General features: G+C 39.1%; 1 protein-coding gene across 2 annotated transcripts in view; it reads left to right on the top strand.

Annotated features, from left to right (window-relative positions):
• Positions 1 to 21,992, top strand: part of PPP2R5E (protein phosphatase 2 regulatory subunit B'epsilon) — a 156,902-nt gene that overhangs the window by 65,476 nt on the left and 69,434 nt on the right. For both annotated transcript variants that reach the window (XM_069596788.1, XM_069596789.1), the window contains exon 3: positions 17,311 to 17,507. In XM_069596788.1, the coding sequence (XP_069452889.1) occupies positions 17,311 to 17,507 (197 nt within the window). The remainder of the gene's footprint in view (positions 1 to 17,310; positions 17,508 to 21,992) is intronic.

Raw genomic sequence — 21,992 nt, 5'->3', positions numbered from 1 at the left:
AAAGAGTTCTTGTTACAAGAAGGGAAAATATTTTTCTTTCATTAACTTTGTACCTGTGTGAGATGATGAATGTTCACTAAACTTATTGTGATAATCACTTCATGATGTATATAAATTAAATCATTACGCTGTATACCTTTAGTTCAGTTCAGTTGCTCAGTTGTGTCCAGCGTTTTGTGTCCCCGTGGACTGTAGAGTGCCAGGCTTCCCTGTCCATCACCACTTCCTGGAGCTTGCTGAGACTCATGTCCATCATGTCAGTGATGCCACTCAATGACTGTATACCTTAGACATGTCCAATTATATATAAGTAAAACTGGAAGAAAAGAAACATATTTTCTTTTTTTATCAAGATGTGCTTTTTTTTTTTCCCTGCCTAAGATCTATTGATAAGACTTGCCTTATGATGATGTGAGTGGTGTAGATATAACTGGGGAGGAGGGGGCTCCAAGTATCTTGCCCGTTTTGTTTGAAATGTCCATTGTTAAAATTAGATGGTCAAGTGAGGCCCTTTTGTTATTATTTATGAAATCTTTGCAGTAGCATAAATATGTTTCTTTATGGGTGTAAACCTGTTAGTCCTTCAGCATTCAGGGTAATCACCATATTTTTCAGAGGATAAGGCAGATGTTTGCGGGTGTGGAAAGGTCATGAGTGCACGGTGTGATTATGTGAAAATCCTGTCTGCCTCAGAGGTTGGAGATGGACTATAAAAGAGGAAGTAGAGGAATCTGTTCTCCACATTCCTGCTGCCACATGTAACTGTTCAAACTAGTGTCAAAGAAAGATTCCATTTTAATGTAAAATTTTCATACCTTTGGTTCTGTACAATGAAACTGTTTTTACATCATGGTTATTGGCCTATATTAATGAAACTGAATAGCTTGCAGCCTCAGTTTTCTTGTCTGTAAAATGGGATTATTAACGTCTGCCTTTCAGGATTTTTGCAAGATTTCAAGAGAGAACTCATGGAAGGACCCTGGCTGGAATATTTTAGGCCCTCGCTGAATGCTTTTTACTTTTCTGTCTCTTAGCCCGTGAAATTTAGGTACCTAATTGCATTGTTCTTACGTTTTTTGCTCTTATTTACATATGTTAATTTTTCTTCCCACCAGGCTGAATTTCTTTGAGGACAAGCATCTTTTCTTTTTTATTCTCTGTAGTTTATGTTCCTATAGTATCTTGTACCTTTTCTTCATTGTGCAACCTGTTTTATATTTATTTACATGACTGTTTAGTTAGATTTTCTTCCTTTTTGGTCCGTAAGCTTCTTGAAGAGTAGAATCTTGTTTGATCGTCCTCAGAAATGTGTACTTAAGGCCTGAACTAGTGCTTGGCATATAAAAAGTGTTCTGTAAATATTTGTGGAATGAATGAATGAATGATTGATTATTAAATTAAACATACTAGATTCTAAGCCAGTTCTGTTCTGGGAAGGCTGAAACTACCTATCATATTCCTTCCAGACTTAGCCTGAAGCCTTGTAGGAGGCTATAAAAAGTTTGCAGAATTTTAACTAACACCTTAGACCTTTAAATAACAGAGTATGTGGAAAAGAAAAAAGGTTTACAAGGTACTTTGAAGTGGTTTGGTACTCAATGTTATTTTTGTGGGAGGTCAGTAATGTTTGTTATAAATATGTTATTGTATCTTTAAGTATAAATTACTGTTATTGCTTCTAGCTAATATTTATAAGTATTAACATCTGTGAGTACTAATGTTATTTTAAAATTCAGGCTTGAAGGACAACACTGTGCAACATTGTTTATTTTTCTTTCCTTTGCGAACCTGATTGTTTGGGAATGTGTGAGAACTGGGTGTGTGCGGGTCTGGGCAGTGCTCCTCCAGATGGTTGTATTTCTCATAATTTCTTGATTTTCTGTCCCTGATGCTCTGTTAGGCTCTCATACATTCAATCGAATGCTGACTGTCTTCACCCTCCAGGATTGTGACACACTGCTGAAACATGTCCTGACAGCTGAATCATTTCACATATTGAATTGAGTCAGCGTCTTCACCTTTCTTCTAATCAAATTGCAATTTTATTTTGAAGTAATCTCACTGGATATTAGTAGATCAAAAGCTCAATATTATATTCTACAAATATGGCTTGCACAATTAGACACACAGACACACACACACACATGCAGAAGGGGAGGGAAGGAATCCTCCATGTATCATCAATTTATGTTTTTCATTTGTTAGGTATATTTTAAAAAGCTGATATTTTGGGACATTTTTCATGTGTCAGGCATTGTGTGAAACATTTTATGTATTATCTCATGAAATGCTTGAGCTCTCACTGTGACAAAACTACTATTCTTAGATTCATTTTGCAAAGGATTTTAAGGTTCAGCAGTGATTTTTAGGTTTAGTGATTTTAAGGTTCAGCAGTGTAGCAGCTAAAGTTTATTGAACACCTAAAGTGTTCCAGACATTGTTCTGTGTGTTTTTATTTTTATGCACTCACTTAATCCTTAAGTCAATCATATGAGGTAGTTAGTTACTACTCTTAAGCTAGTGGAGGTGATGGAATTCCAGCTGAGCCATTTCTAATCATAAAAGATGATGCCCTTAAAGTGCTGCACTCAATATGCCAGCAAATTTGGAAAACTCAGCAGTGGCTGCAGGACTGGAAAAGGTCAGTTTTCATTCCAATCTCAAAGACGGGCAATGCCAAAGAATGTTTGGCACAATTGCACTCATTTCACATGCCAGCAAGGTTATGCTCAAAATTCTCCAAGCTAGGCTTCAGTAGTACGTGAACTGAGAAATTCCAGATGTTCAATCTGGATTTAGAAAAGGCAGAGGAATCAGAGATCAAATTGCCAACATCTGTTGGATCATAGAAAAAGCAACAGAATTTCAGAAAAGCATCTACTTGTGCTTCATTGACTATGATAAAGCTTTTGACTGTGTGGATCACAACAAACTGTGGAAAATTCTTAAAGAGATGGGAATACCAGATGGAAACACTGTACCTGCCTCCTGAGAAAGCTGTGTGCAGGTTGAGAAATAACAGAACCGAACATGGAACCGTGGACTGATTTAAAATTGGGAAAGGAGTACATCAAGGCTGTATATTGTTAGCCTGCTCATTTAACTTCTGTGCAGATAATCTAGCATCAAAATTGCCAGGAGAAATATTAACAACTTCAGATATACAGATAATACTACCCTAGTGACAGAAAGCAAAGAGGAACTAAAGAGCCTCTTGATGAAGGTGAAAGAAGAGAGTGAAAAAGCTGGCTTGAAATGCAGCATTCAGAAAACAAAGATCATGGCATCTGGTCCCATTCAGTTCCATTCAGTTTAGTCGCTCAGTCATGTCTGACTCTTTGCGACCCCATGAATCGCAGCACACCAGGCCTCCCTGTCCATCACCATCTCCCGGAGTTCACTCAAACTCACGTCCATCGAGTCGGTGATGCCATCCAACCATCTCATCCTCTGTTGTCCCCTTTTCCTTCTGCCCCCAATCCCTCCCAGCATCAGAGTCCCATTACTTCATGGCAAATAGAGGGGTAAACAATGGAAACAGTGATGGACTTTATTTTCTTGGGCTCAAAAATCACTGCGGCCGGTGACTGCAGCCATAAAATTAAAAGACGCCTGCTTCTTGGAATAAAAGCTATGACAAACCTTGACAGTGTATTAAAAAACAGAGACATCACTTTGCCAAGAAAGGTCTTTCTAGAAATGCTATGGTTTTTTCTCAGTAGTCATGTATGGATATGAGAGTGGGACCATGAGGAAGGCTGAGCACTGAGGAATTGATGCTTTCGAGCTGTGGTGCTGGAGCAGACTTCTTTTTTTTTTTTTTTTTTGGAGCAGACTTCTTGAGAGTCCCTTGGAGAGCAAGGATATGAAACCATTCAATCCTAAGGAAATCAACCCTGAATATTCATTGGAAAGACTGAGGCTGAAGCTGAAGCACCAATACTTTGGCCACCTGGTGCGAAGAACCAACTCATTTGAAAAGACCCTGATGCTAAGAAAGATTGAAGGCAGGAGGAGAAGGGGACAGCAGAGGATAAGATGGTTAGATGGAATCATCAACTCAACGGACATGAGTTTGAGCAACCTACGGGAGATGGTGAAGGCCGGGGAAGCCTGGAGTGCTGCAGTCCATGGGGTTGCAGAGTCAGACACAACTTAGCACCTGAACAATAACTACTCTTAAGGGATTTCCCTAGTGGCTCAGTGGTAAAGAATCCACCTGCCAAAGCAGGAGATGCAGTAGATGTTGATTCGATCTCTGGATAGGAAAGATCTGGAGAAGGAAATGGCAACCTGCTCCAGTATTTTTGCCTGGGGAATCCCATGGACAGAGGAGTCTGGTGGGCTACATGCTGTGGGTTTGCAAAAGAGTTGGACATGACTTAGTGACTAAACAATAACAACTATTATGCCCGCATTACTGAGGGAGTCGATAGACTGAGTCTCACCTCTGATTCTCTGGCTAGGAAGTGGCAAGGACAGGCTTGGAATCCAGCAGTCTGATTTTGTAGCCCATTGCCTTAACTGTCACCCAAACTGACAAACTGGCAAACTGCTCCAAACTGACAAGTGGCAAACAGTGGAGTCTGCTTAGAGCCCAGACCCCTGACTTCAGAGCGTGGAACCTGCAGCATAATCTCAGCCATCTGGTATATTGAATGTAGAAAGTTTCCACTTGTGCTGAAGGAAATCAGCATAATGTGAAATTGTAAACATCTATGTAATGTTCCTTCAGAATTACAACTGACAGACTTTTGAGATAGTAGACTTTAAGTGTCCAGTTTAGTGATATCACTCTTATTAACGCCAGATCTTATGTCTCACATTTGGTCTGCCTCCTTAAGTGGAAAATACAATTATAGAATATGTGTCCTAAAAGTCGTTTTTAGTATGACTGAAGAGAAAATATTTGTACTACCCAGTGACATTAGCTAAGCCCTAGAGTACTGCATTGGTTGTAGAATGCTGAATTATATTTAGATTCATTAAAAACACGTGCTTAGAGTTTCATCATTAGCATGCTTATCTTTAGGTTTCAGTGACTCTTGCTACCTTTGGTGACAGATTTTTGTGGCCAGGAAGTCAGTAGCAAAGAAGGGAGTTATGTTGTAAATATCCTCGTTCTAGTTGGTATATCTTACTGTTCAGTGTTTTAAAATGTTTCTCTGCTCTGAAGCTGTTAAGCTTTCCAGAGTCATTCTGTGTCTTTATAAAATCTTTTAATACACTGTTTTCTAAGTTTCCATTTTGGAATCATGCACTCACAGTTGTGTTTATGCATACATATGTACATGATACATGAATACATACATGTAAATTCCTGTTCATTGTTTTATACTTGACTACTGTTTTTATACATAATAGGAAATAAGGTTTCAAAATTGACTTCATTTTTCTCAGTATGGTGTTTCAAATTTGAATTTTGGGTTTCCTCAAACCTTATATATACATATATATGGGCTTTACATTTATCTTTAATTTCTATTCATTAAGTAATATCCTTTGTATGAAGTATAGGCACATTCCACAGTTAGTGAGGTGTACTACATGCCATTGCTGGATTTTATTGTCCAGATTATGACTTTAATTATACATATACACTCTTTGTTACTCTTGGGATTAGAGGTCATTTCACTGTACTCTCAGTCCTGTGTCACTCTCAGGAGCTTAAGGTCTCATATTTAAAACTCCCAGCTGAGGTTCAGAAATAGCATCTCTAAGCTGGCATTGCAACACTGGATTGATTCTTTTTTCGTATTTTAAATCTTTTTTTTTTTTTTTTTTTTTTAAGTTTAATGATGTCTTTGGTGTCAGCTGTAAATTGTGAAATAGAGGAAATGGTGGTTAAATAGCAGACATGGGCTTAATTGATATTAATGTGATGTCTATCTATTTAATTTGTTTTTAACTTCATATCATACCATTAAAATAGCTGAGGTTCATCTCATTCTGAACTGATTCCCACTGATGTTAATCCTCAAAACAAATGGAAAGTAGATAGGCCATTTTTTAATCCCTTGTAGAAGTAATCCCTAGGGAAGAGGTGGGGGGTGGTGGTGCTCAATTAACTGAATACTTGAAGTAATGCATTTTTTTTTCTTTTGGTGGGGGAGGGCCAGCTGAAGGGTAAGTGCTTGTTGAAAAAAGCTATAATCCCATTAATTTCTTACTTTATAATCATGGAATAAGTGAAAATAGTCTTTTAGAAGATTTTTGTTGCTCATATATTTGAACCTGGCTGAAATTTGGGCATCAACAGTGCTGACTCTTGGACATATCCCGGAAATTTGTTCTATTAGTTACTTTTTATCAGAGTATGATTTTCATGATTTACTCCTTAAAATCCAAATATAGAAAAGACAAATTATTGTTTTCTTAGGGTTTTAAAGAGACAGCCTTTATTTAATTGAAGTTTGATATTATTAGAATAAAATTTCAAAAATTAATGTTTCTGAAAGCACTTCAGAATGTATTTTGTATATGTTTTTAAAATATTAATGAAGATGAGCCAAAAAAGCAAATGTAAGCCCTTCTGTACAGAAAATAGTTTTAATAGGATTTTAAATGTTGAATTTATTCGATACTGTATGCTGTAGATACAATGTTTGTGAAGTAAATGGTAACTTTTTGAAAGTGCTTTTGGAAGGGACTGAACAGCCTACAGGACACTTAATTCATTTACTCCTCTCTCCACCCTATGCAATACATTTTACAGATAAGGAGACTAATGCTCAGAAAGTAAGTGGCTTGTCCAGTGTCTTTTATAAACTATAAAAGTGTGATTCCACTTCAGAACTGGAAGCCTTGTGTGCATGCTCAGTTGTGTCTGACTCTTTGTGACCCCATGGACTGTGGCCCGCCAGGCTCCTCTGTCCATGGGATTCTCCAGGCAGGGATACTGGAGTGGGTTGCCATTTCCTACTCCAGGGACTGGAGTCAAGGCCAAAGTCCTTACTGTGTTTTTCAAGGCCCGACCTGATCTCCTGCAGCCCGTCATCCCTTACTCTTCTGACCCATCACCCCACTTTCCACTCAGGCTCCAGCCTTGTTTGCCTCTTTGCTGATTGATACTCAGATTCACCTGCACTCCCTGCTTCCATGGTCCCCTGGGTTTATTATCCCTCTGCTTAGGCACTTGCCCCTCAGATACTCTCTGATTACCTCATCTTCAAGTATTTGCTCAAAATCCGTCTTCCAGGTGGCTCAGACGGTAAATAATCTGCCTGCAATGTGCAAGACCTGGGTTCAATACCAGGGTTGGAAAGATCTCCTGGAGGAGGGCATGGCAGCCCACTGTAGTATTCTTGCCTGGAGAATCCCATGGACAGAGGAGTCTCAGTTAAGTTGCACAGTCATGTCCAACTCTTTGTGACCTCATGGCCTGCAGCATGCCAGGCTTCCCTGTCCATCGGAAAAATCTCCCTGTCCTTTGGAGAGTCCAAACTCCGGGAGCTTGCTCAAACTGATGTCCGTTGAGTCAGTGATGCTATCCAACTGTCTCATCCCCTGTGTCTCCTTCTCCTGCCTTCAATGTTTCCCAGCATCAGGGTCTTTTCCAATGAATCAGTTCTTCGCATCAGGTGGCCAAAGTATTGGAGCTTCACATCAGTCCTTGCAAGGAATATTCAGGATTGATTTCCTTTAGGATTGAATGGTTTGATCTCCTTGCCGTCCAAGGGACTCTCAAGTGTTCTCCAACAGTTCAAAAGCATCAGTTCTTCAGTGCTCAGCTTTCTTTATGGTCCAGCTCTCACATCCATACATGACTACTGGAAAAAACCACGCCTGGTGGGCTACAATCCATGGGGTAGCAAAGAGTTGGACATGACTGAGAAACTAAGCACAGCAGACAGCATCTTCCAGATAAACATTCCACTTAAAATCATACCGTCCAACCCAACAGGCCTCATCCCCCTTGTCCTACATATTCTGCCTGTCTCCAGCATATACCATACAATGTGTTTATTATTTTTAGTTGCAGTTATTTTGTCTCCTCCTTCTAGTATGTAAAGCTCTGTGAGAGAAGGGATTTTTGTCACTTTTCCTCCTTGTGATATCCCTGCAGTGTTTGGACCTCAATGAGTGTTCAGTGACTATTTGGAGAATGAATGCAAAGCCTGTGACATTTGCACCAGATCTCCCACTTTTCATTTATTAATGATATACTTGATAAGATTACTAGATTTATGTTTGCTATGAAGGGCATTCCAAATAATACTACTTCATTAGTTTCATGCATTCATCTTCATTTTGAATATTTTTTTTTGTTGTATTTTCCTCTCATCTGTGAAGATGAACCATTCTGTTTGATTTTAAAAGTCAGCCAGATTTTTTTTTTTTTTTGAAGAAAGTGTTAGAAAGTGAAACATAATCATTTTGGATAGTAATAGGGGCAGATGGTTCAAAGAACTTAGGTCTTTGTCAATTAAGCTGCACTTTTTTTAAAAAATTCATAAATACTGTGTCATTAAAAACCAACCTAGTTTTAAAATTTTATTTATTTCTAGTTTTCTTGAGATATAATTGATGTATAACATTGTGTAAGTTTAATGTGTACGGTATGTTGATTTTTCTACACTTATATTTTGCAAAGTGATTACCACTGTGGAGTTAGCTAACACCTCATCTGGTCACATAATTACCATTTCTTTTTTGTGGTGAGAACATTTAAGATCTGTTCTTTTAGCAACTTTTAAGTATATAATATATCCTTATTTAGTGTTACACCATGCTGTACTTCAGATCCCCAAAACCTGTTTATCTTATAACTAGAAGTTAATACTTTTTGACCATCATCTCTCCATTTCCTCCACCCCTTCACCTCTGGTAACCACCATTCGTTTCTGTTTCTTTGAGTTTGACTTTGTTAGATTTCACATATAAGTGGTAACCTCCAATATGTCTTTTTCTGTCTGACTTATTATACTTGTTCCATTTTAGTTTTAAAATTTGCATTTTGTGACTTTTGGTATTATTAAAATATTAGGAAATAATTTATTCTATTAAATATATTAAACTTTCCCCTCTTCAGTATAATTTTTTTCTAGAGGAATAAAGCTGTAGTTTACCTTTGGAAAGTAGAGGAAAATAAGATTCGGTTGATAAAGTCAACCTGCATTTATTATGTACCTATCATGTTCCAGAAACTTCTTTTGGGGGGCATTAAAAGAGGAACAAGACACATGATTCATTGGCTTGGGGAAAAAAAAGCGGTCCTAATGTAATGTGGCAAGTCCTTGAATGGAGTTATATATATAAAGTTTTATGGGGGATTTTTATGTTATGGGATTTCAGGACTTCATGGCTGCTATAAAGTGAGATACTCCTATACTCATGCAGGGTGTATGATTATCTTCTCAGCGTTTACAACCATCTAAATACAACTGAAATTAGTACTGTCATTACAGCTGAGACTGTTATCCATGCTACTAGAGAAATGTTGGAGCAAAGAAGTGATGTGGCCCAGAGGTTCCCAAACGCGGACGATCAGTGGAAGAGTTGTTGCTGGTACTGGGCAAAATGAAAAAACAAGTAGAGGGGAAAGCAGATTGAGAGAGAATACATGACTCTGTGTGTGTGTGTGTGTGTGTGTGTGTGTGTGTGTGTGCGCGTGTGCGTGCTAGCACATGTGCAGATGTGAATGCATGTGTGTACGTATGTGTGGAAAATTGCCACCCTCCTTTTTGAGGAAGGATTATTTTTGATTCTAAGTTTGAGCTTTCTCTTCTTTTTTTATCCTTAAAGGTCCTTTCATTTTAGGAAATTATAGTGGAAATAAGTGATATCTAGTTATTATTTTAGTGTCTTTTCCTGAAATAAAAGAAAGTCAGCCTCTTCTTTTTAATAATTTTACTGGTAAAATCTTCAGAGGGAGCCACTGTCAGGGATACTTTAGAACATTCTATAATTCTTGCAGCTCTTCTTTCATTTTTTTGGCATAGCCCAGCATGCTTCAGGAATTCTTTTTATTGAAAAGGCCTTGGTTCCTATTTTCCTAGTCTCATCTCTGCAAATGGTAATGGACTGATAGTAGAGAGACTGTGTTAGTCAGAGGCTGTGGTGCCTTCTACCCTGTGAGTAAGTTTGGAGACAGAAACATAGTCTACATCCGTAACTAGGAATTTTTAAATGTTTTATTTTTCTTGTCCTGACAAGTTACAGTGCGTTAGAAGGTCAAGCATGAGGGAGAACTGTGAAAAATTGGGAACATTTATTAGAAGTTTTATATGTGTGGGTGCACGTGTGTGTTTCCCATTTATTCTGATTAGAACACAGTGTTGAAACAATATGGTAGCCCTGGATCCTGTGGTTTTGGTGCTGAGGCCATTTTTCTGCATTAGTGGAGACCTTTGGGTATTGCTTATAAACTAGCATGTATATTTGTCAGCTTTGGGGAAAGGATAACTGGAGAGATCCATGAAAGAGTAATAACAAATGTTGATTGTCCAAATTTGGAAGAATAATTAATTTATTATTATTTAAAACTTATCCACCTACCATTGTTCGCTTATGTTAAAGTTTTAAAATGTGTAAATACCTGTAGAAAAGTGTATCAGATTTTCCTTTACTTTTAGATACTTTTCTTAAACCAACAAGCAGTCATGATAGTTCACCCATTGCTCCAGTGGTGGTGGTGGTGGTGGTGGTGGTGGTGGTGGTGGTGGTGGTGGTGGTGGTGGTGGTGGTGAATTGCTTTTCTTTATCCCAGTCATCGTCATTGCTATTGGTGTGTGCACTGGATTAAGACTATCTAGGTTTGGATACTAGCTACAGCTCTTAGTAGTGGGTGATGTTGGGCAGATGACTTAGCTGTCTAGGCTCTATTTTTTGTTTTTTGTTTTCCATCTGAAAAACTGGGATATTAATAGTGGCCATTCATAAGATATTCTAGGGATTAAATAGGATAATGTGTGTCAAGAGCTTAGTACAGTGCTTTGCAGTAGTAAATGTTCCTTATCATTGTCATCATTCTTTTAACCTTAAAGTATCAGTACTGGTCTTAACTGCCTTTCAGTTTGTTGTTTAATACTTAACACCTTGGTCATCTTTTGATACTATTTTTTTATTGGTGTAGTAGTTCTTTGTTTTTGAAGCTAAAAAAAGGTGTGTGCTAATAATCAGCAAAGTGTTTTTCGACCTTCCTAATAGATTGTGAAGAGTTATGAAAGCAGCCAACTCTACATTCACGTATTTATAGCCAGGGGCAAGAAGGAATACTTGCACTGTTGTAGGTGTTGCCAGGGACCTTTGGTTAAAAACCAAAAGTTTTTACTGTTAGCTTTAAATAAACTGAGGGCAAATTTCAAAGGTGAAGGAGATGAAAGAAGGATTTTAAAGTGATTACTTTAAAAACCGTGGTCTTCAGCTGTGGTCACACATTGAAATCACATGAGACACTTTTATAACATATAAATACCTTGTAGTGGAAGCATCATCAACAATAAACGTTTTTGGAGCCCCTACTTGGAACACAGTAATAAAGTAATTGGGATGGTCAGATACTTAATACTTATTTTAGCTCACATCAGTTTCTTATTTGCTTATTTATATGGAACTGTCTTGTGACACCAACATGGTATGCTTGGGTTCAGTTTATAGGACATGAAGCCTATTTTTATTATTTGGTTCATTATAAGGATTTATAGTGGTCTTATTTTGGTGAAATATTGTTGGCTATATCTGATTTTTTTTTTCAAGTATCAAAAGCAGTTCCTAATAGAAGCATAGTTCCATGAATAAAATAGGATTCGTTTTAGGTTTGTTTTTGAAGTAGGTATGACAAAAGTGGGGACTTCCCTGGTGGCTCAGTAGTAAAGAATCTGCTTGCAGTGCAGGAGACCTGGGTTTGATCCCTGGGTTGGGAAGAAACCTGGAGAAGGAAGTGGCTACCCACTCCAGTATTCTTGTCTGGAAGATCCCACGGACAGAGGAACCTGGCAGGCGACAGCTTATGCAGTCGCAGAGGGTTGGACATGACTGAGAGACTAACAGTTACTTTAGGTATTTTACCACATCTGCCAACAAACCGCACTTCAGTCTTCAACGCTCAGGCAAGCTCTTCTCAGTGCTGTGAGACTAGTTTTCTGTAAATATATTCTCATATACCCATACAGATACAATGCTGTGACTTTGTTGAAGTTTTGAATGGTCACGTGTAAGGGACTGATAGCGTACTTGGATGGGGATGTATTTGCCTTAGGGAAAGTTCTAAAGGAGGAGATGGAGGGATCAGAGACCTCATTGACATGCTGAGTACTTCCTGTTTTTTTGTTGTTGTTTTTCGAGTTGGGGAAATAGATGTAAAAGGGCTAAAGGAGTAATAGCTTAGGGTGTTTTCAGGTGAAAGCATTGTTAATTTAGAATTTTTTTCCCCAGATCTTTTGAATGGACATAACTGGTTATAAATATTATTCATTAGGAGCTCAAACAATGTTACTGCTTAACTTCCAATACAAACATGACCATTTTATGGAAATATTTATCTACATACATTTACACAGCTTATGTGTAAATGCATTATCAGCCCACATCTCTTATTTTATTTTATTTTCTAAAAACCAATCTGCTTTCTTCCTGTGATATTGTGGCTAATGAATTTAATGATGTGGGCTTTATTTACTCAGTTGGCATATTTATTTGCAAGTTGCAGTGATTTTCAACAGTTTCGTTTAACTGGCGTCCTGGAGTACCAAACCCAAAGGACATTGAGCTCGTGTTTCATTTCTTCTGCCTTTGCTGCTTTTTTCTTTGCAGAGTCCAGAATTGAGTCAGTCCCTCAGAGAAGATGGGCTGATATTGGGTCCATAATTCTGTGTCCCAGACTTTAGAAGGGGTGGAATAATGGAAGCTCTTGATTAGGGAGGAAAGAGTGTTCTTCCATTTATAAACAAACAATAAACATCCATCCCTTGAAATCATAATGAGGGTGAGTAGTGTGTGTGTGTGAGTGTGTGTGTGTGCATGGGTGTATTACATGTATAACTAAGTGTGTGTGACACCCGTTGACTATTCTTTAGATATAAGGAGAATCTTTGGCTCTTAATCTGAACTTACATCCTTTCTCTGCTGTTGAATTCTGTGCCTGTTTTCCCAATACTTTGGGGCTTGTAAATTTTAAAATTCTTTGGGTATGAACACCTTGGAGGTGAGAGTAATCATTTCGACTTACTAATGAAAATTGATAGGATGCTGAGAGATGGTGATAGAAAAAAGCATGTGTGAGAAAAAGACTTAATGCTGAAAAGGAAAGACAGGGACACTGAAGTTAGAAATGCAAGTGTCAAGATCGACCATTTAACTGGTCATTATCTTCTTGGGTGAGGAACATATTCTGGAAATCAGCTTAAATTCTACAAGTTGTTCCAGTATAATGGAATCTGACCTTATGAAATCTTATCAAGCTAAGATCATTAGATCAGTTGACTCTTCCCTTCAAACAAATACCAACATTGGATGGATGGGTTGTTGTGCTAATGACCTTCATGGTATTATATAACTGCTTACTGATTCTTCATTATTTATGGTTATGATTTTATGGAATCCCTCTCCTGGGGGTAGGGACGGTCTGTGCAGGACAGAGGTTTCCACTGGAAGAGAGACGACACAAGCATCCACTGCCTGATGTGCTTTGGGACTCTGCAATGACCCTTAGTTTTTCTAGTTTACATTTATTTTGAAATGTCTATAATTTTTTTTTTCTTCATCTAAGTTACTGAATGTTTCGATTTGGGAGGTGGGTAGTTTTGAGTTGTTAAAATCTAGTGTTACTGCATGTGGCCAAAATGTACTGCTTGTCTGATTTCTTCTTTTTGTCATTTATGAGGTTTTCTTTATGGCCTAGTACCTGATCCTTTTTTTACACATTTCTTTAGAAAAGAATATTTGTATCTGCGTCTGGGACTGGTTCTGTAGACATTAAACTTACATCACTGGAACCGTCTGCACGACTCGGTGTTTCATCTCGGATCCTGGCCAGTCCCACCGTTTCACACTCTACTCTTATATCCCGCTGGAACTAGGGAGGATGAGGGCAGGGGGGTAGGAGCAGCACAGCCATGTGGGGCAGTCTGAGTGCCGAACGAAGAGTCCTGTGCTTGGACCGTTGTGAGTTAGGGCATCCTTCAGCACAAATGAAAACACAGTTTTTAAATATTGTTATAATGGGATTGGTTCTTTGAGGACACCATTCCCCTTTTTTCTTTGTCTTGACTCTCCTTTTTTTCTTCAGTCTTGGTTATTTAAGTTCTTAAATTTAGAGGAAAGAGATTATTTTAGAGGAATTTAGTCTGTGATAAAGGATAAACATAGCTTGTTGCTGTATGTGTTAATTTCTGGGAAATGGGCTAGAGGGGTTCAGCGTCATAGTTTATATTGAGGGCATGTTGGAAATTGATTGGTTGTTTTCTTTCTGTGTTCTTCCTCTTTTCTCTTTGTGCATACCCTCTCTGTGGAATATGCTATTATTCCAGCATTTCATTGAGTTTGATTGTTGCACAGAGTGAAGAGTTCAGGCTCTGGAGTCAGTCAGCTTGAGTTTGAATCCTTTCTCCACTGCTTATTAGCTCTAAGACTCTGCGGAGGTCACTGAATCTCATTGTGTCTTGGTTTTCTCATCTATTAAGTGGGAAATAGTACCTATTGCATAGGGTTGTTGTTGGGACTAAGTGAGATATAAAATATGTAAAATGCTTAGAATATTACCCGGTACTTGTATCCAATAGTGGTCAATAAATGTGAGCTATTATCATTATTGGGCAGCTCTGAATAGCCTGCTTCACATTTGTCTTTGACATTATAGCAATTTGGATTAAAAGAGAATAAATTTCAGTTGTTTAAAATTAAGAAAGAGGACTAAATGTTAACTGCCTGTATTTTTATAAATAGCCAAATGTGAATTATTTGAGTATCATTGCACTGACCACAAAGAATAATCATTGTTAAATGATGATTTGCTTTTTGGAGGAAAAACTGTCATTTATACATGCTTTTATAATTCATATGTGCTGAGTTAAGGAGTTCTCCTTGTACATGGCCTGGTTTTTAAGCTTTATCAAAATTATTGTATCAAAAATAGGATTCATTAAAATTTGTCCTGAAGACTTTAATACATTAGTAAGCCTTTTCTTGTTCTCTGTGCAGCGTCAAAACTCCTCTTCCACTTTGAGGTGTGGGATCTGATTTAGAACTTAGAAGACTTCAGTAATTAACCATGATGGTATTGTTCATTTAATTAGCCATTGGTTAAGGATATAGAGTCATGTTGATAAGCAGCCTTGTTTAGTTTTTGTTTGTTTATATAAACACCTGAAGGAGATAGCAATTAAAGAGAATGCTTAGTTTGTCTAATTTAGTCCTTATAAAGCTTAGATATTTTGAAAGTGATTAAGTTTAAGGGAATAGAATAAGACATCTCATGGCTTAATTAAAATTCTTTGACGTGGCTTCCCTGGTGGCGCAGAGGTTAAAGCGTCTGCCTGCAACATGGGAGACATGGGTTCGATCCCTGGGTTGGGAAGATCCCCTGGAGAAGGAAATGGCAACCCACTCCAGTATTCTTGCCTGAAGAATCCCATGGATGGAGGAGCTCGGTGGGCTACAGTCCATGGGTCGCAAAGAGTCGGACACGACTGAGTGACTTCACTTTCACTAAGTCAATATGTTAGACTTTTGGGGGGACTTTGGGGAGTGGTGGTGAGAGGGGCAACTGGTTGAGAATACTTTCTAAATATGTAACTTGTTTTTGCTGAGAATAGCAGTGGTGCTGTATACCTTTAAAAATGATCGGCTATTTCTTGTTTCCTTACATCTGGTAGAGAAATGTGATACTTCCAGATACCGTTACGCTTCACCTAAAGTTGACATCAGTTTTGGGGGCAATGATCCATGAGGTCCCGGGTACATGGGCTGGCACTTGGGTTGTGGGTTGTGAGGAGGAGAGGAGGCATGGGAGGAGGGACCAAGTGGATCCTGCGACTAGCAGTCTAGCCCTGTCCACCCTCTGCTGGGGCTGCTGGTGACTGTGTAAGATGGGTGCTGTTAGTCTTCGCATTTACCTCCAGGAATCAGGTGGCCTGTGCTGCGAGGCCGTTGTAGTGCATTTCCTGGGAGATTGGCAACTGAGGATGGTTGCAAGTGACTGGACAAACATTGTTCGAGTCCTTCTTGAATCGCACAGAGGAAAGATGGGAGTGTGGTTAGAGACTCGGGTCCTGTGCCTAGCTTCACAACTCTTCATTGTGGAACCGCCATGATTGTCTCTAATTTTCTTTGTGAAAAATGGAGAATAATAATAATGATGCCACCTGCTTACCTCAGAGTATTCTGAAGATTATGATTTAATCGCCTTGGATGAAGGCAGCAGAAGTTCTCTTGTCATAATATCATTGCCTTTCCAGAGAAGCTCCAGTTTGCTGGAATAAAGTAGTGGGAAGTAGATAGAAGTGGGATGAACTATTTACTATTAGTTGGTGTCTTTCAAGTCCAACTCTGGGTCAGGTTTCCATTCTAGCTGGGGAATTTAGTATAAAATTTCTGCATATTTTTTAGTGACACCAAACCAAATGTCTGACCTGCTGTTTGTAGGAAAAGAACAGATGTTTAAACACATTAATGAACATGTTAGTGGTTTTCATCCCTGTAAGAGAAGAAGGTGGGTCAAGAGGGAGAGCCTAGGAGAGCCTAGGTTTAGGTAGAGTTTGCTTGCATTGTCCTATTACGGATGTGCCCTTTTTGAGAGAGTCTGTATTGCTTCATTCTGTTGATCTTTTGAGTGTCTTTGACAAGAAAGCTTCACAGATACCAAGCCAAAACAAAACAAAAAATATAAACACTCAACAACAGTTGCCTTAAATACCAAGGATGTCAGCGTGAAATTAAAGTGAATCAACTGACATTTCTGCTTTGAAATTTTTTTAGTAAAATTAATTTAAACCAACAGTGAAAACGTCTGTGTCTACCTTATAATGGAACGTTTGACCTTTTTCAGTGTTTTTGGCTTAAGAGTGTAGACATTGGGATGTTTTTGGTTAAAATCTGCTTCCCCTCTCTAAGGGCTCTGGGATCTTGGTTGGTCTCTGGTGGCGGAATAGCAAACGCTGCCCATTGTGTTGGAACCTGCAGGTTCTGAAGACAAGGTCTCTGCAGTAGTGGATGTGGTGTCTCCTCCTGTCCATGTGTAACTGTTTTAAAAGAACACTGTTGTCATGCAAATTCTTATTTTTTTGAGCTTGCTTTTGAAGTTAACTTTCACAGAGAATTCCTGTTACCTAGAAATTGATGACAGACTTACACCATTTCCTTTTTTTTTCTTAGACGTTCCATCCTCAGAGCAGCCTGAACTGTTCCTAAAGAAACTTCAGCAGTGCTGTGTCATTTTTGACTTCATGGACACGCTATCTGATCTTAAAATGAAAGAATACAAGCGCTCCACTCTTAATGAACTGGTGGACTACATTACAATAAGCAGAGGCTGTTTGACAGAGCAGACTTACCCTGAAGTAGTTAGAATGGTGAGTTTCTTTTTTTCGCCGCGGACACATGTAAGCACCTTCCATAAGGACGCACAGGTGTATTTACTGCAGAGTCAGGTCACAGGAGGTCACCTCCACAAATGAGAGCCAACCTCCTGAGAGCTAAGCACAAGTAGTCGGCACAATACTAGAATCTGAAGAGCATGATTTCATGAGAATGAAATCCAGAACTTTTCACCTACAACAGTATTGGAGGAATCATTGACTTCAAAATACGAAACCAAGATTGCCAGAGTGTTACTGGATTTCTGGCATTGGGAAAAGAAAAGACACAGGAGAATCAGCAAAAGTTTTAGATCTGTGTTCGAAAAATATACAAGCCTGTTGGATGCCTTGATTTCCCCCCACCCCCCGCCATTCATTGTGGTATATTAGAAATGGCTTTAAACTTAATGAAATTGTGTTAGAACCTAGATAAAGCCTCTCTTGGCTTTATAAACTAATCATTCACTTTATAATCTTACAGTCAGGAGTGATGTCTTTCATTATTTTTGAACAGCTTCTTGTACTTTGTGTGGTCGTTAAAGAGTTATGAGAAGAAACATTATTAGTATAAGAAATTATGTTCTTATTGTATCAATAATTATATTAGATTTTCAAAAGCTGAGCCAAAATACAGTCTGCTGTTAGATTTTTGTGAGAGGGTTGCCTTTCTTGGCCTCCTAGAACATCTTGGGTCTAGAGAGCATAAGCTATTTGGAGGTGGTGGCGCTGGTCTACTAACTCCTGAAATTATGCTGAAGAGATCTAAGGGGGTTGGTGCATCATTGGGAAGCCCACTGGGGATCTGGCTCACCCTCTGTGTACTGCTGAAAATGTACTTAGTCTTTTTGTGTAACTTGTATCACTCATATTCAACAAATGCAGAAATGAAACATCTGAGATGGAGTAGTTTTGGTTAAAAATGAGTAGTTTTCAGATTCGGGAAGGGACCTGAATTATCACAGCTTGAGAAACTATGACACATATATGAAGGTCATTTCAAAACAGTGTCCAGTATAGTCCTCAGATTCATATTGGAATGTCTATTGCATTTATTTATTTACAGGAATGTAAAACAGTGTTTTGTACATTAACTGTTTACATGTTTACATTGTGGCTCTTGAGCAGTGGTTCTCAACCAGGGGTGATTTTCCCTGCCAGGGCACCTTGGCATTGGAGACATTTTTGGGAGCTGCAATCAGGGTTGGGAGGGGGGTGCTACCAGCATCTAAGGGGTAGAGGCCAAGAATGCTGTTAAACCTCCTAAAATGCACAGGACAGCCCCCGTAACAAAGAATTATCTGGCCTCAAATGTCAGTAATGCCACTGGTGAGAAACCTTGGCTCTAGAGTTGACCTGTTCTCCAGCCCTCTTACCCTGATACTAGGATGTTCTTTAGTCCACCTGCTTCTTCAGAGCATAGTCCCTTGGTTTTAACCTACCTGTGTTCTCAGCCAACAGAGTTATCCACTGTTTATAACGTTCTTCTGCATCTTTCCATGGCTAGTCTGTGAATACTGAAGCATATCCAAGCCTATATGTATAAATATTATCTTTTGTAAACACACAAATGGTAGCATACTATACACACTCTCTGTATCTTGCTTTCTTCGCTTACGTAAGTACATCAGTACATACCAACCTGCCTCATTCATTGTTATAGCTGCATTTCATTGTGTGGATGTGCCATAATGTTTTTAACCATAACTGCATGAATATCTTTGTACGCATATCAGTTTGCCCTTGTGTGAGAACATCTATGTATTTGTGGATTTGTTCTCTAATAGCCTGACTTTTCCCCTCTTCCTGGACTTTTGTGAACTCCCTGGCCCCCTGCCTCTGATACTGGTTCCCCACGCTTGCTTTCAAGAGCTGGCTTAAAGTGCTACCACTGGTTCCTGAAAAGTCCAGTGTTTTCTCCGTCCTTCAGTTCTACTACTTCTTGACAACCCAGCCTTTAGAATTTGTTCATTGGCTGCTCTTTAATCCTTTCAAACATTTATTTGATTTTTCTATTTAGATTATAAGTACTTGTAGGGGTCCCTGGCCTCTGGACCACAGACTGGTACCTCCTGTCAGGTCAGCGGCAGCATTAGATTAGAAGTAAAGTGCACAATAAATGTAATGTAATTGAATCATCTTGAAACAATCCCCCCCCGCCCTCTAGTCCATGGAAAAATAGTTTTCCGTGAAACTGGTCCCTGGCCATAAAGACTAGGGACTGCTGAGTACTCCTAAGCAGGAACTATGTCAGGAACATCCCTGTGACCTCTGTAATATCCTAGTCCAGGCCTACCTGGAGATTGTTGAATGAGTGAATGAAAGTGTATTCCCACTTAAAATATGGGCATTTCACGCTCTCAAATTATGATGAAGATACTGGATTTATTGGGTTATATCCAGTTTTAAACCCAGTATGTGGCATAATTAAAAAATTCATTCATTCCTGTGAATCATCTTGGTCCTAAAGCAGCTTGAGTCTCAAAGGAGAGACCATTTTCTCTTCTCTTTTACCATCCATCTGTGCCGCGCCACCCGCCCCCGCCACCACCACAACCCTCAAACCTCAACAAAAAAATGTAAAAAAACAAAAAAATGACTCCTGTCATTTGCTTCTGACTGTATACCTTAAAATGTACTTAAGTCCTGTTTTAGGAAGTATTGAATCTGTAGCATGCCTGCTATTCTAGGGCGTTAGATAATTGACTTTCTAGATGATAGTTGAGGGTTCTTGGAGGTGTAATTTATTTTTCACATCTTGTGATTTGTGAAATTGCTGCTAATTTTACATGATTCTTAGTCTGGGATTTACAGAGAAGGAAGTAGTATGGTAGAGTAGAAAGAGAAAGGGCTTTGAAACCACACAAACTTGAGTTCAAATGCCAGCTCTTGGCTCACTTACTTGCTCCATCACCTTGGACCAAGCCCTCCATCTCTAATGTCCTCGGTTTACATGAGGTGCCAAGAGATGGGTAGGATGGAGGGAAGAGTGGCCACAGTCCCTCCCACCCTGCTCCATAAATAGTCCACTAAGGAAAATTGTTACGCTTTGTTTGTACATCAAGGTTCTTACCACCTCAGATACACATACAATCTAGTAAACAGGGATTTACCTCTATAAGAAGGGTTGGAACTAAGTCCCTCCTTATCTTCTATTCCCTTCCATTTTGCCACCTGTGAGCCCCTTGTATGTAGAAATCCTGGTGCTGTTACTGCTTATTTTCGTCATCTGTATTTTACCTACCTTTTGGTTATTTTGTGAGGATTGGAGATGACATATGTGAAGCTCTTGGTATAATCCCTAAAGGGCTTCCCCAGTGGCTCAATGGTAAAGAATCCACGTCCACTGTAGGAGACGGGGTTTCATCCCTGGATTGGAAAGATCCCTGGAGAAGGACATGGCAACCCACTCCAGTATTTGTGCCTGGGAAATCCCATGGACACAGGAGCCTGGTGGGCTGCAGTCCATGGGGTTGCAAAGAGTCAAACATGACTTACTGACTGAACAACAGTAGTCCCTAACACATGGCCAGCGTTTAGTCAGTAATACTATTACTATACTTGGATGGTTTCATTATTAGGCACTTGACTTGATAAGCATTGGAGGAGCCCAGAGTTCCTGTTTGCTCTCTTGGCTAGATGTGCTCTATCCCACTGCCTCTGGTCCTCAGATTCTCTCATTCCAATCCTGCCTGTTGAATAGTCACTGTCCCCACCTGTTCCTCTTTCTTATTACTGTAAAATGAAATTGCTTCAGAAGGATTAATGAGAGAAATGGTGGTACTTTTAATGAAACATCAGTGAAGTTGATAGCTGGGTTTTACAAACGAGTGTGACTGATGACTTAAGATAGCATGTTCTGTTGTCAGCATTATCACCAAAGCCTGATGGGACTGTTCTGAGAGCTGCTATTCCTGTTAGGGTAAGAAAAGAGTGGCAGATGCAAGTAATCTAGGAGTTGGGGAACCCATTTCTAACATTTAAATAAAGTCTAAAGACTGTTAGAATTAAGAAAGAAAAATGACTCTTTATGTGTAAACAAAATAAAACAATGTAGCATGTAACTTGAGTAGCCCCAGATAAAGTAGAAGCCACTGTCCTCATTTCTTATCTTCCACTTAACTACTGTGAGACTTGGGTAAGCTCCTCTAAGCCCCATTTCTCCCCTTGTAAATGAAGGGAGTTGGTGGTGGTCTCTCATGTCCATCCAGCTCCAAAAACTACCAACACATTTTAAGAAATTTAGAATGGATCCTGCCATCCTTAAAGTTTACCGAATATTGTGCAAAGTAGTTGCTTCTAGTCTGTCAGTGGTTTCGTCCATGTTTTTCTTTCTCATGGGGTCATATCTGATGAAAAACGAGAACCAGGACTGTTAGTTCCTTAGGCTTTGGCACATATTGCCTTGTATCATGTCAAGTGTCAGGCTTCTGTTCTTGAGGCAGTGTTTTTACCACATTTATGCTCATGTTTTTTTTCTGG

The sequence above is a fragment of the Ovis canadensis genome, chromosome 7 (assembly GCF_042477335.2).
Source record: "Ovis canadensis isolate MfBH-ARS-UI-01 breed Bighorn chromosome 7, ARS-UI_OviCan_v2, whole genome shotgun sequence".
NCBI classification, from domain to species: domain Eukaryota; kingdom Metazoa; phylum Chordata; class Mammalia; order Artiodactyla; family Bovidae; genus Ovis; species Ovis canadensis.
The sequence above is the reverse complement of the archived record's forward strand: the minus strand, read 5'-3'. Positions and strand labels throughout refer to the sequence as shown.